The 27,514-nt window shown below is 44.3% G+C and overlaps 4 protein-coding genes across 9 annotated transcripts in view; 3 read left to right on the forward strand and 1 right to left on the reverse strand.

The window, feature by feature from the left end:
* The window catches only part of LOC128407445 (polycystin-1-like), a 63,976-nt gene extending 54,768 nt beyond the window's left edge, over nucleotides 1-9,208 (forward strand). For both annotated transcript variants that reach the window (XM_053375817.1, XM_053375818.1), the window contains exons 37-42: nucleotides 1,110-1,312; nucleotides 3,038-3,229; nucleotides 4,988-5,142; nucleotides 6,829-6,959; nucleotides 7,826-7,979; nucleotides 8,967-9,208. In XM_053375817.1, the coding sequence (XP_053231792.1) occupies nucleotides 1,110-1,312; nucleotides 3,038-3,229; nucleotides 4,988-5,142; nucleotides 6,829-6,959; nucleotides 7,826-7,979; nucleotides 8,967-9,207 (1,076 nt within the window). In that variant the 3' untranslated portion in view covers nucleotide 9,208. The remainder of the gene's footprint in view (nucleotides 1-1,109; nucleotides 1,313-3,037; nucleotides 3,230-4,987; nucleotides 5,143-6,828; nucleotides 6,960-7,825; nucleotides 7,980-8,966) is intronic.
* A 317-nt stretch (nucleotides 9,209-9,525) lies between these two features.
* LOC128407446 (polycystin-1-like) lies at nucleotides 9,526-15,440 on the forward strand. The gene is made up of 5 exons (XM_053375819.1): nucleotides 9,526-9,727; nucleotides 10,568-10,855; nucleotides 13,155-13,289; nucleotides 13,454-13,771; nucleotides 14,242-15,440. The coding sequence occupies exons 1-5, from the start codon at nucleotides 9,617-9,619 to the stop codon at nucleotides 14,959-14,961; spliced, it is 1,572 nt and encodes a 523-aa protein (XP_053231794.1). The 5' UTR covers nucleotides 9,526-9,616; the 3' UTR covers nucleotides 14,962-15,440.
* Nucleotides 15,441-16,457: 1,017 nt separating this feature from the next.
* Nucleotides 16,458-21,666, reverse strand: NAT9 (N-acetyltransferase 9 (putative)). Of its 4 annotated transcripts, none has more exons than XM_053375825.1 (8): nucleotides 21,552-21,666; nucleotides 20,558-20,644; nucleotides 19,369-19,478; nucleotides 17,982-18,122; nucleotides 17,403-17,462; nucleotides 17,172-17,222; nucleotides 16,875-16,969; nucleotides 16,458-16,769 (listed from the first exon to the last, which is right to left on the reverse strand). In XM_053375825.1, the coding sequence occupies exons 2-8, from the start codon at nucleotides 20,632-20,634 to the stop codon at nucleotides 16,623-16,625; spliced, it is 681 nt and encodes a 226-aa protein (XP_053231800.1). In that variant the 5' UTR covers nucleotides 20,635-20,644; nucleotides 21,552-21,666; the 3' UTR covers nucleotides 16,458-16,622. The 4 variants fall into 4 exon arrangements, with proteins under 4 accessions (XP_053231800.1, XP_053231802.1, XP_053231801.1 ...); XM_053375827.1 differs by having other exon boundaries at nucleotides 21,526-21,666; XM_053375826.1 differs by lacking the exon at nucleotides 21,552-21,666 and adding an exon at nucleotides 21,326-21,517.
* Nucleotides 21,667-21,817: 151 nt separating this feature from the next.
* TMEM104 (transmembrane protein 104) overlaps nucleotides 21,818-27,514 on the forward strand; it is a 73,849-nt gene continuing 68,152 nt past the window's right edge. The window contains exons 1-2 of one of the 2 annotated variants that reach the window (XM_053375824.1): nucleotides 21,818-22,003; nucleotides 25,383-25,489. In XM_053375824.1, the coding sequence (XP_053231799.1) occupies nucleotides 25,445-25,489 (45 nt within the window). In that variant the 5' untranslated portion in view covers nucleotides 21,818-22,003; nucleotides 25,383-25,444. The remainder of the gene's footprint in view (nucleotides 22,004-25,382; nucleotides 25,490-27,514) is intronic. The other variant, XM_053375823.1, reaches the window with a different exon arrangement.

Here is a 27,514-nt window from a genome sequence, read left to right on the forward strand (position 1 = left end):
GGGGGGAAGAAACAGAGTCTGTTTTTCTTTTCACATAATTCATTGACCAGGTGAAGATAATGCCTGGACTCCTGTGCAACAAAAAGACATGCCATTTTCATGGCACTCTTAAGGGCTGACAAAGGATAGGATGTTGCAGCATTTGATCCTGGTCAAATTTTACCCCTGACAACTTAACCCTTTCTGTTGTTGCATCTAGACTTTGGAATACTCTCCTCAGAGAAGATCATCTGCCCCTTTCCATAATATCTTTCAGCGAAAACAATTTTATTTATGCATACTGTTAAAGTAAAAAGCAGATAAATGGCTGTAGGAGGTTGCTTTGAGTTTCTGTATTCATACAGTCGTACCTTGGTTCTCGAATGCCTTGGTACTTGAATGTTTTGGCTCCCGAAAGCTGCAAACCCGAAAGTGAGTGCTCCGGTTTGCAAACATTTTTCGGAAGCCGAACATCCGACGTGGCTTCCAATTGAGTGCAGGAAGCACGTGCAGCCAATCGGAAGGCACGCTTTGGTTTTCAAACAGTTCCAGGAGTTGAACAGACTCCCGGAACGGATTAAGTTCGACAACCAAGGTACAACTGTATATGCTTTCCCAAAGTAGTATATTATTGTTTTCTCTTTTGTGATTTTACATGATTTTATTGTTTTGAATTTATTTTGTTGGGAACACACTGGCGTTAATACTGTTGGACACTGTGTGTTTATGCTACATACATTGTTTTGGAATATTATTTGTTTCTTTTTAAAAAATAAATAAATTGGACACTTTAAAGTGGAAATGCAGAATGAATATGGTCTCACTTGAGTGATGTCCTCTTATGGACCATGAGGCATTGAGGATGAGATTGCTTTCTTAAATGGGGCAAGGTGCATTTTCTGGTTAGGAGGAGGTGATACAGGGCTTAGAAGTACTTGGGGCAAGGGTAATTTTGCCCTGCTCGGATGGATTGATATAATAGATGAATGCCGTGTTCACCTAAAAGAGATAGAAATGCCCATGGCTGCTTTCATACAGATGAAATCATAGCTCTTGAGAAGAGGAAGGATCCTGGGATTCTTCCAAATAAAAGGGATGTAACTCCAGGTGCTTGGTTGTCTTCATTTTAGGGCTGCCCCGAAGACCTCAGGAATGGCTCTTCCCTGCCAGGATGCTCCCAGCTATCTACATAGCCATCTTCTTGCTGCTTGCTGGCTGTTTCTCCATCAATATCTTATATGGCTCCTCCTTCCTTGACCACACTGCCTTGATGTGGCTGATCTCCTCTGCCTTTGCTTTCGCCACATCTTTCATCTTTTTGGAGCCAATGAAGGTAAGAGCATAACAAAATTCATTGGCACTGCTGGAATTTTCTCAACGGTCACACCTGCTATATATATATAGTGGTACCTTGGTTCTCAAACTTAATCCATTCCGGAAGTCTGTTCCAAAGCCAAAGTGTTCCAAAACCAAGGCATGCTTTCCCATAGAAAGTAATGCAAAACAGATTAATCCATTCCAGACTTTTAAAAACAACCCCTAAAACAGCAACTTAACATGAATTTTACTATCTAACGAGACCATTGATCCATAAAATGAAAGCAATAATCAATGTACTGTACTGTAAAATAAATAAGACAGTATTGTAGATGATTAAAATTAATTTTTTTAAAAAACTCTTACCTGCACTGATGATGGTCATTGTTTGGATGAGGGGCTTTTATCCATTTCTGCAGTGACACAATCAATCAATCAATCAATCAATCAGTAGCTGAACTGGGTTCCACCCAGTCACAAAACCAAATTAACCTAAAAAGCCTCAAAAACAAAAATGCAAAATAAATAGCAAAAACAAAAGCGCCAAACTTAATCCATTCCGGAAGTCCATTTGACTTCCGAAATGTTCGAAAACCAAGGCACAGCTTCTGATTGGTGCAGGTGCCCCGGAAACAATAGCCGATAGCCACATCGGACGTTCGGCTTCTGAAAGATGTTTGAAAACTGGAACACTTCTAGGTTTTGGACGTTTGGGAACCAAGGTACCACTGTATAGATAATGTTTAAACCACAACAGGGAAGAGGCATTTTGGAAACAACTCTGTAACCAGCCTGTAATCCGTTAAGTTCTTTTAAGACACAGTTACCAAACTATGCATGATGTGGGAGATCTGTGATTTAATGTTTTAATGCTTTCTTTTTAATGAGATGATTCCTAGATTGAGCAGTGGCACAGGGAAGGATGTGCATTTAACAGTCTCTTTCCCATTCTATATGTTCCTGACTCCCCTGGTGGAGAGGATACAGATACCAGTTATGGGAAATCTAATGACTTTTCAATTTAATGTGGTGGCGCTGTGGGTTAAACCACAGAGCCTAGGACTTGCCGATCAGAAGGTCGGCGGTTCGAATCCCCGCGACGGGGTGAGCTCCCTGCTCCTGCCAACCTAGCAGTTCGAAAGCACATCAAAGTGCAAGTAGATAAATAGGTACCGCTCCGGCGGGAAGGTAAACGCTGCTCTGGTTTGCCAGAAGCGGCTTAGTCATGCTGGCCACATGACCCGGAAGCTGTACGCCGTCTCCCTCGGCCAATAAAGCGAGATGAGCGCCACAACCCCAGAGTCAGCCACGACTGGACTTAACAGGCAGGGGTCCCTTTACCTTTACCTTCCCTCTAAACCAAAGTAAGGGCTATTTGTACAACAGGCCTGCTAATAAAAGGTTAGTGATTTTAAAAGAATAAATCAGCAAAAAGGCTGCCCATGAAGTATATTCTTGATCAGCGTCAAGAAGTGCCATGATATCAAGTCATAAGTCTAGAGAGAAGGCCAATGAAATCTTGAAAGAACAGCTTTGTGTATTGAATTAACACTTTCTGTACTTGGAATCCCTGGCATCTCCAGGGATTGAAAGACTCTTGGTAGGCGGACGTTTGGGGTGCAACCCTGGCAAGCTGGCACCAATTAGTGTTGGCAGTGCTTAACTAAATGGGCTGACTTGGCAGAAGACAGTTTCCTCTGTCCCTCCGGCAATGCCTTTGAGAATATACCTGCTCTCTCAGGTGCTCTTTGGGGCTCTGCATGCCGCTCTCATCAGCAAGCCAGTGGAGAGTGAAGCTGATGGGCTGGTGGAGAAGCCCTTGGTGAAGCAGATGCCCGAACGAGTTGGGAAGGTGCGCGTGCCCTGTGGTTATGGGCTGCTGCAGGCCAAGGAAGAGGCCAAGAAAGTCCGAGCTCTCAAAGGGTTGATGTGGGTAAGTGACTTCTTCCCTTGTGCAAAATGTTGGAATGGGTGGTTTGAGGAACCGCACAAATGATGGAGGTGGGAAAGAAGAATGATGCAATTGATTTAACATTCAGTTAGGCTCTAAGCAATGAGGAATAATAATAATAATAATAATAATAATAATAATAATAATAATAATAATAATAATAATAATAATAATAATAATAATAATAATAATAATAATAATAATAATAATAATAATAATTCCCCAGCCACTCTGGGCAGCTTCCAACAAAATATTAAAATACAGTAACGCATCAAACCTTAAAAGCTTCCCTAAACAGAACTGCCTTCAGATGTCTTCTAAAAGTCTGGTAGTTGTTGTTCTCTTTGACGTCTAGTGGGAGGGTGTTCCACAGGGCGGGTGCCACTACCAAGAAGGCCCTCTGCCTGGTTCCCTGTAACTTGGCTTCTCGCAGTGAGGGAACCACCAGAAGGCCCTCGGCGCTGGACCTCAGTGTCCGGGTAGAATGATGGGGATGGATATGCTATACTGGACCGAGGCCGCTCTAAGCAATGGAGCAATGAATAAAGATTGCTAGAGGAAGAAGATACCTAATGACACAGGAAGACCCCTCCTAGATCAGATCTAGTGCTGTATCCTGTTCTCGCAGTGGCCAGAGGTAGTGGCAATCAAAGTAAGAGGAGTGTGTTTGTGGCAGGGGGGTTATTGATTTGTTTTTGGTCTATTATGTATTTTGTGTTCTCAGTTTACATCAGGCTACAACCAAACAGCGGGCCTGGTCCCTGACCCACAAGCTGGTGATGATCAGTGAATTAGAAAAAAATGAGATTGCAAGTGTGAGGATTTTCTTTGACCACTAGGTGTCAGAACAGATTTAAATTTCAACTTCATTGATAACGGCAGCTAAGGTTGGAGACCAATTATAATTTGAAGTTGAAAGTTAGGATGGCAGTGCACCAGTGATTCAAACAGGTATGCAGGTTTCTTGTGGTGCCCCTAAGCTCTGCCAAACCAGTTTGACCAGAGATGATTAACAGGGCAAAAGAAATAACTGTCCATCTCAAGAACAATCCTGGATGTCACTTGGCCTTTGCTAGCCTGGAGCCCTCCAGATGTTTTGAACTACAACTCCCACTAGCCCTGGCATTACATGGGGATGCTGGTTAGGGCTGATGGGAGTTTGTAGCCGCAAACATCTGGAGGGCACCAGGATGGCAAAGGCTGCTTTGATGTGTAGCACCTTCAACTCTCTGAAAAACGTTTGCCCAACAAGATTGTGGCATTGACCTAAACATTAGTGACTTGTCTTGCGCAGGCACAAGTTCATATGGCTGGACCAGGGCTTCAATGAAGTTAGTTATTCTGCTGCTGTTCTGGACTGGTTTTATAGGATAGGATATTCCATTCTATGGATAATTTCTGCCTAGCTGGATTTGAACTGATCTGACCAATATTGTTTTGTACTTTAAATGACACAGAAATCGAATTTAAGGGTGGCATAAAAGTGTTTTAAATAAATAATAATAAATAGTAATGCAACCTTAATTTTGTTGTTGTTGTCACTGAGTGGTAGTGTTAGGTAGTAGGAAAGCATTACATCTTTCTATGTTTGAATTAAATAATAAATGCACATTAGCGATTTCTGGGGTTTTCGCCTCTTTGCAGTCTGGTTTTTGATCACTCTCTTATTGGCAGTACTTGACATCCCTGTTCATGCTCCATCACTTTCGTTGCTTTCTTCTCCCACCTCCTCCTCTCCAGAACTGCCTCACTCATATGCTGTTCTTTCTGGTTGTGCTGACCATCAATTACCAGAGATGCTTCCATGACAAGAACGTCCACCTCCTGCATGCTGCTGTCAAACAGGCCATCTCTGTGACAAACGACAAAGGACTGAACTTCACTTCTCTGCGCAGGTGAGCTCTCCAAAGAGAGAGGGGGGACATGGACAGAGGAGGCAGCTCACCATCTCTAGAGAAATATAATAAAAATTATATTTCAGGAAGACGCCACATGACCAAATAGTCAAATGTGTCAAAGAACAAGTAAGTTGTCTTTGAACAAAGCTGCAAATACAATCAGACGTGGCCCAACTGCTTGTCCATCTTGCCAGATTTCTGTCTGTGTCAGTCATTGTTGCCAGATGCTACATAGAGTATATTCACACTAGAGCAGTTGTTGTACTGTAGTGTGTGCTGTTTTTTCCCCAAAGTGCTTGAAGGCATTCTAACACAAAGCACCTTACATTTTTAAAATGTTCTTCAAATTGTAAAAGTGCTATTAACCCCCCCACACACACACACAAAACCCTGCTGCAAATGCATCCTGCAAGCTGAGATAAAATAGAAAAACAATGCAGCATTTCCATCTTCTTGTAGTCATAGGATCATAAGAGCTGAGGTGGCCTTGTCAGGCTGGCTAGTCCAAACCTTGCTCCATTTGAGAAGATAGAGGATCCCCGAGAGATTTCTACCCAGCAAGTGCTTGAAGGCCTCCAGCAAGGAAGGGTCGCTGAATTGTTGACTGGAAGGTTGCTGTACTAGTTCTGTTGCAGTAAAACCATTGTGTGGCACCCAAAAACTAACATTCATTACAGTATTCATCTGGAAATTTAATGTCACACTGTATTGAACACTGTCCATGCAAGCATTTCAGAATGATCACCCCTCTACCCCGCCTGTGTATTGTTCTTGAGGTTCTTCTGACACCCTCCTGGGCCAGTTTTGTGGGGCATGGGGGAAATTCCCTTGCACATGGCTTCCATGGACAGTGTTCATTAAGTGACTCCTGCCCTAGTTATTTCACCCTGAGCCTTGTTCATGTTAAGACTTTCAGAGACCAGAGCATCCTCAAATCCCTGATGGTTGAAGGCTAAGGGAAGTCCACAGGTTGCTCTCAGTGTTCCTCTGGGTCCTGTGGCAGATAGGTAAAGGTAAAGGGACCACTGACCATTAGGTCCAGTCACAGATGACTCTGGGGTTGCGACGCTCATCTCACTTTATTGGCCGAGGGAGCTGCCATACTGCTTCCAGGTCATGTGGCCAGCATGACTAAACCGCTTCTGGTGAAACCAGAGCAGTGCACGGAAACGCCATTTACCTTCCCGCCAGAGTGGTACCTATTTATCTACTTGAACTTTGACGTGCTTTCAAACTGCTAGGTTGGCAGGAGCAGGGACTGAGCAACGGGAGCTCACCCCGTTGTGGGGATTCGAACCACGGACCTTCTGATCGGCAAGCTCTAGACTCTGTTGTTTAACCCACAGCGCCACCCGCATCCCTGTGGCAGATACCTCCTTGTAAAGGCAAACTGGAACTGGCTGGCTGCACCCACAGATGGATTCCTTAGTCCATTGATGGGTGAAATCATCATACAGGGGTGGCAAGAAATTTTCGTTCCCATATAACAACTTTCCAGTATGTGTTCAGTTGCAATTAAACAGTTTTTTTCGTCTCACCCGCATTTTTGTAGCAGGGATGGATTTCATTGTCAGAGAATTCTAGGATTGCAAAGGGATTCTTTACTGTGATTTGCTTTAAAAACAGGCCACTTGGTTAAAGAACTGCACTGGTCCTTTTTCTCTCCTTTTGCTTATTTTGTAGCTACTCCGACACATTGGAATGGATTGACACAGTGCTACTGAAATACCTTTATGGCAACACAAAGCTGACAATAGTAGGAGTGCCTCAGCTGCAGCTACAAAGCTCCACCAGAAGCCAAATGATGGATTTAGGTGTTCACCTTTTTCTCTTGGGTGGTAAAGTGACAAAACAGGCAGTAAGAGATTGTGTTTGGCCAAAAGAAGAAAACAATGAACAAAGAAAGGAACGAAGTTGCTTTTTTAAAATGTCAGACAGTGTTGAGACTTCAGAAGAGCTAACATAGTCAGGCTTGGTTTAATGGACACATTTGACAAACAATGAAAAGAGGAAATTGGGAACATTCGCCCTACAAAAATGAAAGTGAGCTGGGATGGGGAGGGGAAAGGAAATGTAACCGGAATCTGAGAGAAGCCCCAAGGTGACATGTACATTCAACCTGAATTAGTGGGAGGGACTTTTGTGGGACTGCAATAAGGTAACCCAGGGATAGGCAACCTAAGGCCCATGGGCCACAAGCAGCCCATGGGGGCCCTTTAACTGGCCCACGAGCCGCCCCTGAACCAAGCCACCCGCTTGGTGAGTCCCCACACGCTGTGCTAAACCAGCGCAGCACAGTGCAGGGACTTGCTTCCGCGGCACCAAAAATCGCATCTGCACATGCGCAGACACTGGAAATTGCATCTGCACAGACCCCAGAAATCACAGGCGCACGCACTTACGCTCACGCGCAATCCGGCCCATGGAGGGATCTCCGCTGGAGTGAACTGGCCCAGGCAAGGTAAACCTTGCCAACCCCTCAGGTAACCCCTAAACATATGCCAGAGGTTTTTAAATGAGAAATAGGGCGAATATAGGTTGGTTTACCAACGTGGAGAGTGTGAGCGTGTACAAAATCACTTGTATATATTGAAAGGCATAATATCTAGCAAGTGGCATCTGAGATTCTTTAAAATAATAATTAAAAAGCTTTGCCTGTACATTTTTCTGTGCCTCCTAGGACTTCCCCGGCCTGGAATTGCATCTCAGATATACCACTTCAGTACTGCCAGCCGCCCCTGTCCTCTGTGCCACTTGTCTGGGTCCAGATCAGAAGCTCCTAGGGATACAAATAAAAACGCATGCCCTGACGCAACTGAGCACACGTCTATTAGGTATGAATTGATGTGGGGATGCTTACCTCTGGGTTTCTCCCTTGTAGCTCCTTCTTATTTCTCTTCTGAGGACCCTTTCTCACAACCCCTATCAGCACGTGGCAGCTTTCAGTCTATCTGTGCTGACGCCCAGACAGGCTGCCACAGGTTGAACCAGTTGTGTGAATGACAATGTCACATGTGAATGTCTCTGTGGATTGGGCAGTCATCATCTAAGAAGATTGAGGAGGAGGAGGAGAGGCAGAGGGTGAAGAAAGAGCTGCGGGTGGAGGGGGTCCCCTTTCCCATCCTTTGGACGCCTAGGGAAACAACAAAACCTGCTGGACCTGCACCTGGGTGTGGAGAGGGCAACTGAATAGGACACAGCCTGAGGATGTACTATGCATCTTGGGCCTGCCCATGAAAAGCAAGTCTAGAGTGAGAGACTAGGGCAATGCCCACTGTTTCCAGGAATTCTTCTCACTGTGAGACTTTTGTGGGTGAGCTGAGTTTGTTGGACTGAGAACCTGGAGGCTGAGACGGAGGGAGGGTGTGTGTGTGTCAGAAGGAAAATGACTTGATATTGATTTTTATGTATTTGCAACTTTGTATTAATGTAACATTTTGATATGTAACTGTGTGTTTTTGCAATCTTTTAAGTTGTCCGTTGTTGCTTCAGTTTCCTGTACACTGCTTAGAGACATTCTTTAATATATTAAGTGGTATTGAAATTAAATAATTAATCATCAATTATGACCAAAGCTTTGCTTGCAAAGGTATGTTAAAAAATAAACCCATTACACTAACTTCGTCATGTGGTCAGGTCATTGCTTTGCAGTTTGACTGTACTTTAGCGTGGATTGACTGTTCCAAGTGCAAGGATGTGGGAGAAGATGTTCCAAAGGGAATTAGAAAAGGCCACAGGAGAAAAGAGAGGAGGCTTACATTGCTCCCAAGGCATTCTGACACTCTTAAATTCATGTTCCTTTAATGTGGTTCTGTTGGCAGGTTTTGGATCTGGGGTCATGCAGGATTTTACCATGCGAAAGATGGCTGCGCAAAGGAGCTTGGGAACACCTCTGCAGAAGCTCAGAGGATATTGCATGACCTACAAGCAAGCAACTGGGCTCACAAAAGGCAAGCTGCCCAAGACTTTTGTTTTTGTTTGAAACTCAAGTCTTCCCATAGAAACAAAATCATTTCCCTTTTGGGCTTTTGCTCTTGCTTTGCAAGGGAAGGAGGTTGTTAGCTTGTTCTCAGGACTCAATTGAAAGCCGTGACACTTAGCCAGGTCTGAAACTGGATGTGGATGTGTCCTAAGTGTAAAGTAGTGTGATATGTAGCATGCCTGATGTTACTGTTTATACTGTCATCTTCCCTCTGGGATGGTGGCGCTCAGGGAAAAGGAACCTCTCCCTCTCAGTTTCCGGACCCTGTCTGTCAAAACCCTTCAGGGGTGGGGAATCTAACCAGTTTTATATCACCATATTCCAAAATCCAATCTCTACCTGTTAGCAAAAAAACCATTTCTCTATAGCTTGTTCCTCAACTTGATATTCATAGATCTCTCTCCTCTGCATCCTTTTCATGACAGGAGTAAAGCTCTACTTGTTGAGTTCACTCAGTACAATGCTGATGTCAATCTGTATGTGACTGTGATGCTCCTGTTTGAGTTTCCGTCAGACAGGCCGGCAATTGCTTCAATGTCGATATTCCCCTTCCCAATGTTAAAGTCAGGTGACAATGTGGACCTTCGCCTTGTCATGATGGTAGGTATGCCGCATTGAAAAGCGCACTCTGGGGCTACTTCTTGACACAAGGGAACTCAGGACACAGTGTGGCGTGGCAAAAGTACATACACATCACATCTTCCTCTCCTGTAGGCTTGGGGTCGCTATTTATTTATTTTAATATATTTATTACATTTATAATATCTCCTTCCTTCAAGGAGGTTGGGAGGGTCAACAAGGTTTCCTCCTCCCACAACAACCCTGTGAGGTAGGTTAGGTTGAGAGAGATCACTTAGTGAGCTTTACAGCTGAGCAATGATTTGAACTTAAATCTCCCCAATCCTAGTATATCACATTGACTACTATGTCACACATACTCATAGAACCGGGCCTTCAATACCTTCCAAACTAGTGTTTCCCAAACTTGGGTCCCCAGCTGTTTTTGGACTACAACTCCCATAATCCCTAGCTAGTAGGACCAGTGGTCAGGGGTGGTGGGAATTGTAGTCCAAAAACAGCTGGAGCTCCAGGTTTGGGAAACTGTTCTAAACAAATACCTAATATATTCTATAGGTGTCCTACAACTCATACCTGATGGACGCCAACCTTCTCTTTAAGATGGCAAAAAATGGGATTCCTCAGTCAATTTAGGCATAAAAAGGGGTCTCGGAAGAAGATAAAAATCTTATGGGTAGGTTCATATGGGAGGAGGTGGTATCTCAGATAGCCTGGCACTAACCTTGTTAGGATTCAAAGATGTATTACTATACTGGATCCAGTCACTTTGGGCCATGACAGCAACTTCCGGCTTATCTGGAGGCAAGGAATCCAACAATTTAGAAAAAAACCAAACCTGTGGCTTTTCCTTCTCTGCTGCAGATAAGCCTGCTTCTCTTCAGTGGAGCTTTTGTCCTACCAAAGCTGTCCTTCACACCTCCGGAAAAGGCGCCATGCCTGTGGCAGAACTACAGTCGCTTCCGGCTGCTCCTGGCCCTGATTTCCATCACTGTTGCTGCCTTGCACTTTACCAACAACCATTTAGCAAAGGCACGCTTGCTGCATTCCCAGAAGCACTGTCAGGCTTTCACCAGCTTTTACGAAGTGGCAGTGCTGGCTCGCATAGAAGCCATCCTCTGCGCCCTGCTGCTGACGATCACCATGCTGAAGGTGAGGAAGAGCAGAGGGGGAACAGAAATCTTCCCAAGGCCATCTCCATCCGGCACACACATGAATGCATACCCTCCAACATTTTTGTGCCCCAAATCAGGATGTCAGGAGGGGCTCTGGTGCTTGTCAGCAGGGTCGTGCCAGAGCTGACTTGTACTAGAGCTAGCATCTTTTGGTCCGGCACTCTGAACTCGCACCAGAGGGCCAGGCCAATAATAGGACATTCTGGGATCCAAACAGAAGCTGGGATTGGCTTGTATGCATTCCTCCATTGCACACAATGACTTGGAACACAATCCCCACACAAAAGGGGGTTGCCTGTATATTTTATGCTTGTTTTATGTATCTTATATTATTATTATCTTTAATAAATGATAATGATAATATCAATAAAATATTTTTAAAGTGGAAGTCAGGCAGAACGCACCATAAAACAGCCAGCCAGCCAAAGTTAGTTTAGTTTGGAATGAAATGTTCTTTGGGAGGAAGCCAATAGATATTCTAGAGCAGGCTGTTCCATGGCTGAGATGTGATAATAGAGAAACCCCAGTTATGTGTTCCCATTAACCAAAAGTCAAAGGTTAATGACCAGCACTTTGAACATAGCCTGGAAATGAACCAGAATTTGGTGAAGCTGGTGAAGATGATCTGTATGATGTGACTGTCCTCTTTATTTCTCCCAGAGTTTAGGGACAGTGAGCATATACACAAACTGTTAATAGCAATCTAAGGCAACAACACACTGTTCTATCAGACCTGCTACTGCAAAAATACAACCAATTTCTTTATTTCTAAATGTGTGGGAGGGACCCCCCGCCACAAAATGGTTTTAATATGGGGATTAAGCTGTCCCTGCTTATTGAGAATTGAATCTGCTCGTTCACTACATAGCTCCATTTTGGGTTCTGTTTCCTCATAATGTGAAATGGAAAGTTGGGAGTTGGCTTCATATAGATAGACGAAATGGTTAATTTTCTCCCCCAAACCAGACAGACTGGTTGGCAACTCTGGCTGCAGTCCTGTAATGTAGAGCCTAATGTTGTCCCTTTTTAAGTCAGCAGGACAATCCCAGAAATCACTATTTCCAGGATGGTAGCCAGGAAAATTGCGAGGTACATAAAAGATTTCAGATACAGATCAACACAAATTAGCACATAACAATTTATAGGCATGGATGCCTCCCTGCAAGCAAAGTAAAAATATTGTTAATAAATAAATAAATAAATAAAACAGGGAAAGGAAAAAGGAGATATAAAGCTCACTGCAGAGAGCTGAGAATTGGGCCCCAGAGGTCACCCACAAACAGTGCCACTGATTGCAGCCTTTGTTTGAATTTTGAAACCTGAGCAAGCATGACCATGTATTTTCCCTTCACTGTGACACATCCTTCTCTCCTCTTGGCCACAACCACTTGGTTAACAATTTCAGAATACATCTTCCATCTCTTATAAAAGAGAATATTTATTAAAATGGTCCCCTTCGTGCATAGCAAAATGTCTGTTTTGGAAAGCACCGAGCCAGATCTATTAACAATCACAATGATGCATAGGTTCTTGTTAACGTGCCTCTTAAATGATGCTGTAATGACCTTATAATTGTCATTGAAGCTGCTACCGAGGGATAATCTTGGTGCCATTCCTTTCCATGTGCTGCCTAATGAATCTGCACAGGGAGACCCATCTGCTCCATCCAAGCTTGGATGTATTCGAATTAGAGCTTTGTTGCTGCCTCTTGTTTCCTTAATGAACAATGAAGGAACACACAGAGCAGATAAATAAAGGCTGCCCAAAGCTTCGGCTGTGAAGTCAGCAGGAAAGACAGCAGGGGAGCTGAGAATTTCCGTGGGTGGGAATTTCCAACAAACAGTATTGCTGTTTGTCCAAAAGAAGCCTTTATGTCCTTAAATTGAAGCAGCCAACTTCCTTAGGTCCTTCACATATACAAGAAACTCAGGTGGCTGTACCCACAATATTTTCACTCCTATCACTGATGTGACACTCAACATTTATATTCCAAACCAACAGCCAGGCCTTATTAGCTAAAACGACTTCTCTAGTTTTGAGAATCTTCCCTTTGAGATTCTCATTTATTGGACTGTGACACCAAGCATTAGAGCTGCTTCCCTTGACCGATGCATATGGTTGTGATGATGGCTGCTGTTTGTTATCTTGATGTAGCCTTGCGATAATATTCCTTGGCTCTCTTCCTGTGATAAGGGAACAGAGAAAGTGTTCTCAACAGCTTCTTCCCTTCAAAGAGGCAAGTCTCTGAACTAGCTTCTTCTTCTTTTTCTTTCTAGATGGTGCAACAGCTGCGCTTTGTCCGGAGATGGTCTGTGTTTGGGAAAACCCTCCAGCATGCCTTGAGGGAGCTAGTGGCTATCAAACTCATCTTCCTCTTCTTCCTTCTCATCTGTGCCAAGTGTGGCTGTTTAGTAGGTTATAAAAAGAATGGGGTGAGGGAGAATGAGAAGTCAGTGCATGGGGAAATGATGCATGCTATTCTAAGGTTTCTCCTGCCCACCCCAAAATAGGGGGAGGAGGGGAACACTGATCCTACCATATATATATATATAAATCTCCACAACCTTTTTGTCAGGCCTTCTCTTCAACTGTGGAAGAGTTCAGGACACTCCCGTGTGCCTTTTCAGCTCTGCTTTCCACTCTCTGTGGGAAGATGACTTTACTCCAGTCTTTGATGCAAGTTTCCCCTATCCTGGGGACAACATACATCCTAAGCTTTGGAGCTGGCGTGCTCTGGATGGTGCAGAGCTTCCTTTGTGCCTCTGTCCTTAACAGTTACCGTACTGTCCATTCTGAGATCTACCATCCAGCTATTGAGCCTCAGGATTACGAGATGATTGAGTTTTTGGTGAAAAGGTTGAAGCTGTGGCTAGGACTCAGCAAAACCAAAGAGGTAAGCGAGATAAAGCACCCAAAGCAACAGAGGTGGTGGGTGGGGAGAAAAGAAAGAAAAAGGGAATGGGGAATACAGCACTCTTCCACACAGTCCTGTCTCAAGGGCAAGAGATGGAAAGTGAGAATGTGGCTGCTCTGTGGTGCTATTCTATGCTTGCCCTATCACCACTTACGATGTGGTGGTAACTTTCAATACAAGCCACATGAAGGCAGCTTCACAGGGTTGAACTATTAATGCATAGCAGCTTCCCAGCTGTAAACAGCTGTTTACATAAATGTGATGACCATCTGAATGTCTTTTTTGCATGAGCTGTTGTCCTCTAAATAGACTTGAGTATGATAATCCTGTAAGCTTGATTTCAGAATCAGTTTTGAGACCTTTCTCTATACCTCACAGCACAATCTATATAAAGAATGGCAGCCTAGCTTGTCCCCATGATGGCTGAATTAGACCTCTTTGCCTTTCAGTTTCGCCACAAGGTGAAATTTGAAGGGATGGACTCCCTGATTTCCCACTCTTCTGGAAACTCCAAACCTTCTCGCCTTCCTTCTCCGGGCACAAACTTTCACTGTGCTACCGCAACCATTTCTTCCTTCAGCTCTGAAGAGCTGGTGCTTCCTGAGAGCCCCATCCCTGATCCTTGCAATGTAGACTTTTACCTGGAGCACCTGCCATCCGCAGTCAACCATCTCCTGGACGGCTTTGACAGGGTCCTAAAGCTGATGGAGGATGTGTGCCATCTTGAGACCAGCTTAGAGGAGACTCAGAGGAGAATTTGCAAGAAGAAGAAGAAGGGGCAGAAAAGCCATCCCATGGAAAAGGTAGCAACACTCGCCTCAAGAACCAGCTTAGGGCTGCCGAGAACTTACAGCACCTTCTCAGAGTCTGCCTTAGCCAGGCTCCGAGCTCAGCATGTCAGGATTTCCAGCTGCAGTGCCACTGAAGGGGGCAAGCAGCACCCAGTGGATACTGTACCTCAGCAAAGCTCAACAGGATATAAGGTTCTGGTGGGGAACCCTCCAGCTTCAGGCCACATCTTCCGAAGCACTCTTCCCTGGCCGGCCCATTTGTTCAAAAAGAGACCCAGGAGTGAGGAAGGGCAGGGATATCCATGTTGTGACGTGCTTCCGAGACAGATCCCTTTAAAGAGGAGAGCGTGGCAGACCGAAGGAACAGGTGACATATAGACAACCTCTGTGTGGGTTTAACTGCGCACAAGAGCTGCTACCCATTTGTTTTCCCTCCTCGTGCTTCACTCACATAATGCACCTCACTGGAGAAGTAGGGTCCAGATTAACCTCCTTGCCTTTGTTATCTTTCAGGGTACTACAAATTGGGTGAACTCTGCCTAGAATGCCTTAAGTTTTCTGCACAGGTAGTGGTGCGTGTAAAGTACTTTGTAGTGTATTACATTATTTACAATCTAGCATAGTAGCTTTGCGCAATCCTACTGTATTTTTGTACTACTGTCTGGAATGAAATACCTACAAGGAAGGCTTTAGGACAGGCATGGGCAACCTCAGGACAAGGGCCCAAATGCAGCCTCCAGGCCTCTTTATCAGGCTTTTCAAACTCTCTCCAAGCCACATCTTCCTTACCAACTCCCCACCCTCCCTGTCCCTGATGCACTCCTGCGTATTTCTGCCTGACTGAAACGCATTCTTTAACGCCTGGTTAGAGGATGTGTGCGTGGGTCAGTATTCTATAGGACAGTCTAAGAGAGCAGAACTTCTAGCTAGCTACATTAAGCATTACATTCTTGAAGTTGCTGCAAAAATACACCTGTAGTCACAGCCTTTGAGAACTTGTCATGTCTGTATTAAAACAATACATATGTCCAACATACTATGCTTACTACTAAGTCCTTCATTAGCCTCTGAGGGCAGGAGCCAGCAGAAGCCTTGCACAAAGGGGCCGCCCCTCCTTCTCTCCTTGACACTGGCTTGGGGTTTGGGTGTGAGGACTTCCAGAACAGCATAGAGGAAGGGGATATGCTTGTGCAGATGGAGCATTTGTAATAGCACAATGCAATCAGCATTTTTCATCAAGTTCCTGTAACTAGTTTCACATACAGGAGATAATGGCATCACTGGTAATGAACCCTTCATCATAGGTTTACATCTGTTATCCTTCTGCAAATTGGGGGGGGGGGCACACACGCAGCAAGACCTGAGCCCAGAAAAGATACTGGCAGTGAGAGAAAAGAGTATACACGTTTTATGTTTTCACATTTCATCTTAGTAAAGAGAAACATACAAACTTCCTGGTGTGTGCCAGTGAGAAAAGAGCTGTCTCATTGAATAACTGAGAGGCTGTATGGGAGCCTGCAATGCTTTGAGAGAAGCCCATTTAGTACTTCAGTTCAACCAAACATTAACCACCTGGTTTTAGGACTGCTGCCGATTAACCCTCCCTTGGAATAAGAGTAGGTTGTAGTTTATGTTTTTGGTAGAAACAGGCCCTAGTAAGGCAATATTAGCCTATGATGCGACTGTCAGTTTGTAACAGAGGAGACAAGCCTAACTTTCCTGTCCATTAATAGCACTGCAGTCCAAACACATTCAGTTCACTCTATATACATCACACTTTGCCATTTTCACCAACAGCAACCATTTCCCCAATATGATAGTTCATTCTAGTTGCAGTAGACATTAGATTTTCTTGTGAAAGAAGGTAAACAAAAGTATGATGGGCAACAGCAAGTCAAGTTGACTGCTGACCCAGTACAGAGCCTGCAGCATTTTCTACTCCAGCGGTTGGTCCCTAACACGATAGATCCAGGCCATGATGCAGTTTGGAGGCAGAGATCCCATGCTTCTGGAGTCCATATAAAGAGAGCTAAGCCTCATTAGCTGTCACAAACTCGATTCTGTAGCTTCGTTACATTGTAAAATTGTTCATCCACGTGGCTGGTTTGCTCAAGCAGCCACTGCCTTTCTTGCTCATCCACAATCAGTCTGAGTGTTACTTCGTGGAAGACGACATTGACTCCCACCTAGAGAGTGCACAAGATAATAATCCAAGTTAACTTTAGGGTCTGCCACAAATACAGAGTCAACTAAAGATGGTTCTGCTACATGAGGAATACTTATTAGCGCACCTCCTTGAAATGAATCTTTTTGAACATGCCAATACTGGCTTCATTTTCCAATCCAATTTTAGCTTCAAAGGTGTTTAGTCCCAGGCGAGTCATTCCTACAGGATAGAAGATTAGAAATAAGCTACTGTCTCTACTCTTGTCAATTTCATTTGGGAAGGTTGATCACATGTTCTGCATGCAATGTGTCCCATTTTCTCTCCCTAGCATCTCCAGGTAAGGTTGGAAATGTCTGAAACCCTTGAGAGCCACTGTTAGCAAGTGTTGATAATACTAAGTGAGACGAAGTGATGAGCTTACTCGGTATAAGGCAGCTTCCTATGTTTCTACTATTATAGGTGATTGAAGGCTCTGTGTTCCAAGTACAAGCAGAAAAGTAAACTCATTAGCAAGGTATCTTAAAACTCTATGGCAGAATTTCAAAGTCTTGGAATGGAAATCTTCTACCGCTATTGATGTACACAGAAATTAATCCTCCATGCATATGCAGCACCCTCCAACACTTTCCAACTTCATGCCAGACACTCTTACCATAGGACATCATGATCAGAGTGGCTTCCTTGCCAAATCCTCTGCCACGATAGCTGGCCTCTGAAAGAGAGGAGCAGGGGAGAATTAAGAACTCTATCTGTTTCCAGGTTCATCTAGAAGAAGGGTAGGGAACCTTTGGCCAATAGGAGGGTCTAGAATTTGGAATGGGTATCTCTCACGCACCCTAAAATCTTCCTAATTCTAGGCACTTTTTAAGACCAGAAGGTACAAGATATGCAACATTATTTCTTTACAGAAAGATCAATCAGGCTAAAGGGATACAGGGATAGGTGCAGAAAAAAGAAGAAGAGGCTCCTTTCTTGCACATTTAGTAAGATTTAGGCTTCATTTCTGAAAAATTCAGGACTGACAAAATACAACCCTGGCAGCTTGCACTGACTTACCAAGGAATGACGCTAGGTCAGGTTGCAATAGTTGTGCCAGACATTTGTGCACAGGATGTTTGTTTATAACCTATTTTATTTTTTGTTGGCTTTGGTCACTTCTGCTGAAGAGACAATCTTTTGAAGTAACTTGCTAAAGGCTGAAATATTGATGGGCCCAGAAGCGTTAGGTTACCTGCAATCATGATTTCGATCTCTCCGAGTGTTGGATCTTCACTGTCTGTGAGGAACAAGTTCACATCGCCCACCATGCAGTCTTCCTCCGTGGTTGTCTGCTTAGACCACTTATCTGTGTCAAGCACTATGAATGTGCATTCTGGGGAATTTTTTTAAAAAGAAGCAGGCCCAATGGAGAACATTTAAAACCATTTTAAATGAAACCAGGGTCAACTAATGCAGTAATTAATGGCAACCAGCACATTGTAAAAAGCTTCCTCCTTGACTTGGAATGAGAGCTCTCTTGCTTCAGGCTGGGTGCAAAAGCCAATGCAACTCTTTTCCTGTCCCTCGAGCCCTTAGGAAAATACAGAACTCTGGGAAGAATTTAATATCACCTAATGTCAATTTGGTGACCCGGAAGTGTCTTCGGACAGCGTTGGCCCCCGGCCTCTTGAGTGAGATGGGCGCACAACCCTAGAGTCTGTCAAGACTGGCCCGTACGGGCAGGGGTACCTTTATCTTTTAATGTCAATTTGGGTCAAACCAAATGGGCAAGTGTTTGGTGGGCCTATTCCGCTCCCCTTCGCAGGAAATAAAAAAAGGCCCATCTGAATTTTTATGTGGTAGCCATAAGTAAGAAGGGTGTTATAGTTCAGTTCTTGTGTACCTAACCACTGGTATTGGGCTAAAGAGCAGAACTTCCACAGCATCCAGAGGACATTGCATGGAAAGTTATCTAAGTGTGGATAACTATAGATACCATGTTTAGGTAGCTGGTATGTGATTCTTCATAGGGACGCAGGTGGCGCTGTGGGTTAAACCACAGAGCCTAGAGCTTGCCGATCAGAAGGTCAGCAGTTCGAATCCCTGCGACGGGGTGAGCTCCCGTTGCTCGGTCCCTGCTCCTGCCAACCTAGCAGTTCAAAACCACGTCAAAGTGCAAGTAGATAAATAGGTACCACTCCGGCAGGAAGGTAAACGGCGTTTCCGTCGCTGCTCTGGTTCGCCAGAAGCAGCTTAGTCATGCTGGCCACATGACACTGGCTGTACGCTGGCTCCCTTGGCCAATAAAGTGAGATGAGCGCCGCAACCCCAGAGTCAGTCACGACTGGACATAATGGTCAGGGGTCCCTTTATCTTTACCTATGTGATTCTTGGGTACTTGTGTATTCTGAGGTTTTGGCCCTGAGTACCTTCCAAGATTTAATTTTGCTCAGAATAAAGTTGCCATCTATTTCTACACAGTCCAAATTATCAGTATTAGTTATTACCATGTTAAACTGATCAGCAGCTGAAATTTTAACATGGAAGAATTTTATATGAATGGACCTTTAAATAAACTAGACAACATACGTGCTCGCTACCCCCATCTTCAAGTCCTGACAAATATTTTAAAATCTCACTGTCTGCATCTTCCCGCCAACTGCGCTGCATCTCATATTCCTGTTCCAGGCTTAATGGCTCTGATGCAGTCAGACGCTGCAGCTCTTCAGACTTCATCCACTCATGGTACCTGGTGAGAAAATCCAGAGAGGGAATATATTCCTCTTCAGAACATTGCCTACTATGTTCTGTTGGAAAGGTAAACAAGATCTCCACCATGAACCCATTTGAGGCATGAAATGACTGGTCCAGGCAAACTAATACCAACATTCTATTCTATTTCTTCACAACCTGAAATAGGCACCACACAGACAGAAGACATTATTCTTAATGGCTGGGTTCACCAAGGTTTAACTCTCATTCCACTTGTACTTAGGCTGCCATTGAATGGGGGGTGGGGGGGTGGAAGCTGCACCTGGAGACAATGTATTTAGAACAAAATACAACCTCTATTCCTGATCTTTTCTGAGAGGGTGCCCCAGGTCCTGCCTTCCATATATACATATCTCTCATGTAGTAATGACAGATATATTACCAGTAAGCAATAAATATGTCCATTTCTAATAATTCCCAAATAGGTTGTTCTTACTGCTTACAACTGAGGTTTCCAAATGCCTGCAGAGTTAAAAATTAAGGCTGTAATCCTAATGCATACTAGTTTAGGAGTAAGCTCCACCACACTCAGTGGAATGTACATCTCAGTAAACATGCACCAGACAGCAGTGATAAGTTCTTGGTAGTCTAGGCAAGAGGTTACCATTACCATCATTCCCCCCCCCCACAAGCACAGATGATTGATTTTGCCCACCTGTGCATATTTCAGACCTGGACATACCTGCAGTTTTGTTATCTCAAAATGTAGGAGGTGTTATCAAAAATATTCCTATGAACATATGTGAAAAATTGAAATTTTTAAAAAAGAAAAGTTAAAATCCCCCACAACTTTTGCATATATGCCCAATTAATATCAATAAACTGATCCATTAATACTTGCAGATCAGAGCAGTTACAGGTAACTTCAGTGCTTATGGCTCAAGCAATTTATCTGTTCCACTTGGAATGCAAATTAATCACACATATTACAAACACACATATATTTAAAAAAATTCCGCAAAGAAATATGTAAAGATGGCTTAACATTCCAGACCTCTAAAGTCAATGTCCCCCCCCCAAAAAAACTGGAGATTGGACAAAGTATCTGTTTCATACTTGGGTACATGAGCAGAGGTATATGGCACCAGGGTCACCCTCTTTCCCTGCAGTACAGTATTCTGGTTAATTCTCATAGCTCCAAGCCTGCAACAAACAAGATTATCTTAGTGATACTCTTTTTCAAAATAAATGTTATTGGTTCAGTTTTGAAATAAGAATGAACAACAACAAATGAGAGCAACATATAACAATGCTATACAGAGGAATCATACATATCAATTTTAATATACAATCGGTCCAATTATATACAATAAAGTGTAAGATACACAATTTAAAGGGCAGCTGCAATATATTTGTGTACATAAAATGTCGTTTACCATGGTTCATTTGTGAGAGATATAATCTGTAATTTGACCAAAATAATTGCCGAGAGTATCTTGAAGCAGATGAACTGCAAGAAAACCCTACTTATTTAATATTTCTCTTTGCCCCACCCCCACCAGAAATGGTACAATGTTTAATAACAAAGAAAAAAACTACAGTGGTAGTACAAGAATTATGAAGCAACTGCAGAGGAGGTCCGGACTACTTAGTCATGCAGCTATAAAGCATTTGCTACACTGTGATTGAAACACAGGATAATTACATAATTGACACCCAGGATTCAGAAGTTAAAACAGGAGGATGAGGAGGTGGAGGTGGTTGAGTGTCCGGGTGCAACCACACCGACAGCATTCCCTGGAAATTAATTCCACAATTTTGCTTGCGCACTGCATGGAATTTATTCCATAACATTTATACACCACTTAAAGAAAACAAACAAACCTCAAAGCGAGTTACAAAAAAAAGGAATTAGACTTTGCATGTAACTTCTCCAGAGGCAACACTGAAGAGGCTTCAATCAGGGAGCCACTTTCGCAAGAGATCTTCCCCCACATACTACTCCTAATCTCCAGACAGGCAGCATTTGGCCGCAATCTACACCTGAACCAGAGAAAGAAAGACAAGCTCCACCTTAAACCCACCCAAAGCCACGCAAGCGCCTATTTACCTCGTTCCTCTACCATCCCAACACAAGCCGCACGCACGCGCAGTGGCCAAACTCTCCTTCCCGGTCGCGCTACGGTAGCCGCCGAGTCTCAATCCGACCAGCGTCTTTCCCAACCACCGACCGACGCATACAGACACACACCCCGCCCCCGTGGTCACGTGCCATCAAGAGATGCGACCAATCGGCGTAGAAAGCGATTCCAGAAGTCGTGGTCGCGCGCGCGGAAAGCTCGGCTGTTGGCGGCTTTTTGCTTGGCGTAGAAGCGCTGTTTCCCTCCCTCCCCACTGCCCCGCCTACCCTCCCTCAGCGACTCCGCTTGCGCGCGTGCGCCGTCGGCGGGTTCCCCTTGCTCGCGCCGGTAATGAGGGAAAACGACGGTTGGGAGTTGCTGGGCCGGACGTTGCCGTGGAGCCGAGCGAGGAGCGCCGGCGTGGCGGGTAAAGAGCCTTGTTGTGAGGAGGTTTTTTTGAGTGGGTGGCAGAGGGGGCTCCGGTGGCGGCGGCGGGGCGAAGTACTGTGTGGCTACAGAAGGGGAAGCGGGCTGGCGGCCTGAGGCGGGTCGGGGAAAGGGTTGGCGGGGAAGACGTGGCATTCCCGACGACGCTCCTTCCCGCGCGGCTCTCCGGAGGAGGCTTTTAAATAGACGCAGGCTGTGTGTGACTGTTCTGCCTGTCTCTGGGCTGTTCCCCCCGTGAAGGAGGCCGCGCAGAGGGCTACAGAAGTGCCACCTCCGCTCGGCGTGAGCATCTTCCCAAACAGCTAGGAAGATCTGCTGCCTATCAGGTGCAGGCGGTGGTCACGCGGTTGTCTGTATCTGCTCGGAGACCCAGTACACGTGCGCGTGTGTGAATTCACAGACGCATATATGGGGAGAGGGAAATGTCCATGCAATTGCTTGTGGGTGCATCTCTCTCCATGGGTGTAGCCAGGATTTATGTTGTGGGGGTGGGTGGCAGGACACCCATCTGTCATCATCCTCTGGCTGGCTGGCTCTGTCTAGCAGATTTGGAATGAAATGTCCCAACAACCGTTGCTTTAAATTGCTTTCTTTTAACCCCAAGTGCTCAGAAAAAAATCTGTCAAAATCTCCCTACAATTTCTACTTTGAGTATTTTTATTTTTTACTTTATGGGGGGAGGGGCAGCTGCATAGTGTACTGGTGGAGTAAGAAGCCTCTGAAGTAAAGCGGAAGCTGGTAGTTTCCAGTCTTTTTTTAGGATGAAACACAGCCTTGTAAATAAGGCCACAAAAATTACTAACCTGCAGATGTTCTTATTAACCTACTAAGAGGCTAGTGAGGTGCTTTTCCAGGCTGGCTGTGGAGGAGGGGCAGCCCCTCCTATTAGCAGACTAATAATATGCAGAATGGTGAAGAAAGGATGGAGTGATTCATCTCCACTATGCTTACTTGCTACATTTCTTTGCTGATTGTGAAGGAAACATTCTTACTTCCTCTTTTGTTAGTATGGAAACCAATCCCCCTTCCCCACCCATTCACATGCCTTTATAGAGGTTCTGCTCACCTATGGCCTTTAGGCCAGTGAGCAAAAATGCAAGTGGTATTCCACCCCCCCCCCAACTATCTAAGTGGACAGTTACATCTGTGGATTTTACTTTGTCATTATATTTGAATCAGGCTTTCTGGCATGACACTGACTCCAAATATCATTCCTTAACATTTGCTTTGTCTGCGCCTTGTAGTCTTGTGCTTCAAATAACTGATGGAGCAATCCTAACCCCTTGCGGGGAGCAACAGAACAGCAGCTCAACCACTGCATCCCAAGCTTTACTGCTTATAGTGACTAGAATCAAAAGTGGTGGGTGGCTTGGGGGGGGGGGCTATAAAAGCTCCAGGCAGGCTCAGCAGAGTGCCCAAGAATTGAAACCTGCAGGGCTTTGGAACCAGAAGATTCCAAGCTGCCAGGCCCTGCCTCAAAATGCCTCATTTCAGAGCTCTCTAATGGCTTATAGTGGTAGAAAAACTGTTGGTAGCTTTCTATTTCTCTGGGTACAGCAGCGGAGGCTGGCAGGGGCTGGTGGAGGGTCCCCTCTCCCTTATCCTCCTCTTCCTCCAGCAGCAGAGATTGAAAGGGTTAGGAGTACATTCTGAGTGTCTTCTCATAAGAGGCCCTCTTTATCGTATTTTCTGTTCACGGTAGTAATTGCATACATCCAATCCAATCTGAGTGGCCATAGAAAGTCCAGGTAAAACTTTCCCATACCATGCACTAAGATGCAAACAGGAGTAGGAGCTAGGAAATTCAGGACAGAGTGATTTCTTCAATAAAGAGCCCAGCCTCAGCCAAAGAAGGGGACTTGTGAGTAAACGATCAGGGGTAAGAAAGCAGGGCCTTGAAAATCCTTGCTTTTTGTATTCAGGCACATGTAGTGCCTTCCATGGTACTTACATTTTGCCTGTAACTTTCTCTGGTTCTCTTTTTGGTTCAGTGGAATTGCTAACGTGTTAGATAAGAATCTTAGTGCCAACTCATACAATACAGTATGGGTCCCCCCCATGTAAACATTTAGAAATTTTCCAGCACGCACACTTGCATGAAGAAACTCATCACGTGGGCTAGCATGTTATGGATGGTGTTTTCCTCATTGCTGTAAAAGGTCTGTGTAGACTGTGAGGCTTTCCTGCCTATTTAAGCCTTGCTCCAGTAGCATACTATAATTCTGTTTGGGTGGAGATTTTATTAGGGCCAATAAAAATGCCACAAAAAGTAAGCTTTCAAGTTCTGTTGCAGCTGCATTTGGAATAGCATGTACAGTTTGGGTTCCCTCACCACTTAAACAATATCATGGAGTTGGAAAAGGTTCAGAAAAGGGCAACCAAAATGATGAAGGGGATGGAGTACCTCTTGTATGAGGAAAGGTTGAAGCATTCAAGGCTTTTTAGTTTAGAGCAAAGGTAAGAGGCAACATGATAGGGGTTCTCCATGTCATGCATAATTTTATATACTTTTAACACTAGAATTTGTGGACATCTACTGAAGCTGAATATTGGAGGATTCAGGACAGAGAAAAGAAAGTTACTCTCTACACAGCACATAGTTAAAGTATAGAATTCACTCCCACAGAAGGCACTGATGGCCCCCAACTTGGGTGCCTTTAAAAAAGGTTAAACAAATTCATGGAGGAGAAGGCTGTCAGAAAGTTCTGAACCCCTATAACACAGCTTTCACCAACCTGGTGCTGTCCAAATATTTAGGCTATAACTTCCAGTACAAAATTTATGGAAGGCACCAGATTTGGCAGGCTTCCTTTCAACTAAGTCCCACTTGGTTCAGTTGCACTTTCAAATAACTGTGCATATGATTGTAACTGTAGCCTTCAAGTAAAACATCTAACAATTATATTTAATTGTTAGCAACCAATTGTCATGAATGCTTGTTCAGGAGATGTGTAAATTGTAAAGTAAGTGACTTAATTTAAATAAATGATCTTAAATCTATTTTCCCCTTAGTGATTATAATCCATTAATTCTAAATGGAATTCCTTAAAGTGTGTTACTATATCATCTGGCTAGATTATATACTTTTAGATTGACAGGAGAACCTTAGTTTTGATCCTTGTTTTTGATGTGGCTGGTATTTCACTAGATTCTCTAAAAGGATTATGGCCTTTAGTGAGAATTATGCAATTTGCAATGCAAGTGAAGAATTCGGATTTCAAATTCAAACTAGCTGATTTGGGGGAATCTGTTTACTTTTCTATCCAGAGAAGGTAGGCAGCAATACTACTAGACTTGCATTAATGCACAGTGATGAACTGCAGTTACCGCTTGCTTTGTTGACTCCTGTAAACAACTGATAAAATTTCTTTCAGGTTAACAGTGGTTGGATCAAAAGGAACTGACATCTCTCTTGGACTGTTCCATCAGCTTCAACATGGCTGGAGGCATTACTGATACAGGAGAGCTGTACTCACCTTACGTGAGTATTTAGCATTACTACAGTCTCTTGCTGGAGACAAGCAGCACAGTTATGCTCTGTATTTCCTGCTCCTGTTTCTTCATGGTACCCCCCCGCCACGTTCTTGTTTTGATTTTAAATTGTGATAGGCATTTTATACTTGTGTTACAATACATTTGGAAAAAACTCAGGAAACTTTTCTAATACAAGACTTGCTTGCTCTTTTCACCCACACATGCTCTAAAAGCTTATTAGTCTTGCGTTTTTAAACATGCTTTAATGCTTAGCAAACCTTGCCAAATACCCTCTATTGAGTCTCTAGCGAATATTCAAAGTATGTAAGTGCACTAAAGCTGCATCAGCGAATAAGGTTGCTTCAACATACCGTATTTTTCACCCCATAGGACGCACCTAGTTTTTGGGGGGGGAAATAAAGGGAAAAAAATTTCCTTTATTCCCCCCCCCAACCAGGTCGGGGAAACCAAACCAGGTCGGGGAACAGTGGTATGGCGGCGCTCCGCCTCCCCGCTGTCCCCCGAGCTTGTGGCGGCGCTCCGCCTCCCCGCTGTCCCCCGAGCTTGTGGAGGGCTCCCCACACTGCGGATGTCTGCTCGGCGCGCGGGGCGCTCTGCTTCAGGGCGCCCCGCGTGCCGGGTGGCAGGCTGCTACCCGCAGCGTAGGGAGCCCTGTGGGAGCTCCCGCAGGGCTCCCCACGCTGTAGATGTTTGCCCGGCGTGCGGGGCACTCTGCTTCAGGGCGCCTTGCGCGCCAGGCGGCAGGCTGCTATCCGCAGCCTAGGGAGCCCTGCAGGAACTCCCCCAGGCTTGCTAATAGCTTCCTGAAGCCTGGAGAGTGAGAGGGGGAAAAGTGTGTCCTATAGGGCGAAAAATATGGTATGTTAGATTATGATAGATATAATACTAACAAGAGGGAAAAGAATCCCAAATATCAGAGGCAAGAGGAACTAAGTAATTTGGGCAGTGGATAGACTAGCCAGAAATTAGATGTGGCGAATTTTATCCCATGCTGTCCTTCCAGTCATGGAAGTCTCTTTGATCCAGCAGAGGATTCCATGAACAGTTGGAGGTGATTTTCATTAGTTCCACTTTTGTGCTGCTATCACCTTCATACCCTCCCCATCTATTTTTTAAAAAAATATTTTTTATTAAAGAATTTATTGGTTTATAAAAGTACGCACATTGATCTTTTTTCAAGTTCTAAAGTCCTTTCTACAGATTAGTTACATTTGACATGTGTTGTATACAGTATAAGGTTGGGGGAAGAAGAGGGGGAGGGCCCTCTACCCATCTTTTCTAGGGAATTGGAGGATCCTCTGACACAGTATGGCGAAGAAAGGATAAATTTGCAAAAATCACCTCCCTTTTTTGTCTGCAGGTGCCTGTATGGGAGCAAAGAACCTTCCATGTAAAGAAGGACAGCATTGGTTACAACTTGGCACCTTCAAAGCAGTTTTCAAACTTGTGCCATTTAGTGATGTAGTTGTGCAAAGTTACACCAGGCTGTTCTTCTGTGAAGCTGAACAGGTGTTATCCTGTAATTTCACTGAATGGAAGGCTATCTGGAAGCCATATGTAAAAGGCTCTTCAGGGAAGAGCAGTGTGCTAAATACTAAATACATGATTATACTTTTTTGGTTGTGAAGTCCTTAGGGCAGTGACACATTCTCTTACAGTCTAGACCGCTTCATGGAACAATAAAAAGACATGTGCACTAACAATGTGCACAAGATTCCTGGGTGCATGTTTACATCAGTTCAGTGCAGAGGCATTCTGCAACACAGGGGACAAAGGTTTTTAAAATTTGTGTGGCTTTCTTAAATGGCTGATAGGCTGTACTTGCCCCGATGGGTTCTGTTCTGTTTCCATTGTTGGAATGCTTGTAGCTGCCATCTTGCAGCAACAAGTGGTTAAAACATCAGGAAAGTATTTTTTTAATATAAAAATTGAGATGAACAAAGAGGCTTTGAAAGCAGTGCACATACATACACAAGAGTTGAGAGTTGTTGAAGCTGCATCTTATGATGCC

This window comes from Podarcis raffonei, chromosome 2 (assembly GCF_027172205.1).
Source record: "Podarcis raffonei isolate rPodRaf1 chromosome 2, rPodRaf1.pri, whole genome shotgun sequence".
NCBI lineage: Eukaryota > Metazoa > Chordata > Lepidosauria > Squamata > Lacertidae > Podarcis > Podarcis raffonei.

Coding starts and splice junctions, on each gene's coding strand:
- LOC128407446 (XM_053375819.1), top strand. CDS start 9,617: ATGCTCCTGTTTGAGTTTCCGTCAGACAGGCCGGCAATTGCTTCAATG. Junction 10,856..13,154: donor TGACGATCACCATGCTGAAG/GTGAGGAAGAGC, acceptor TTTTCTTTCTAG/ATGGTGCAACAGCTGCGCTT. Junction 13,290..13,453: donor GTGCCAAGTGTGGCTGTTTA/GTAGGTTATAAA, acceptor CCTTTTTGTCAG/GCCTTCTCTTCAACTGTGGA.
- NAT9 (XM_053375825.1), bottom strand. CDS start 20,634: ATGAGAATTAACCAGAATACTGTACTGCAGGGAAAGAGGGTGACCCTG. Junction 19,479..20,557: donor ACCTCTGCTCATGTACCCAA/GTATGAAACAGA, acceptor TTTTCTCACCAG/GTACCATGAGTGGATGAAGT. Junction 18,123..19,368: donor TTGGCGGGAAGATGCAGACA/GTGAGATTTTAA, acceptor AAAATTCCCCAG/AATGCACATTCATAGTGCTT.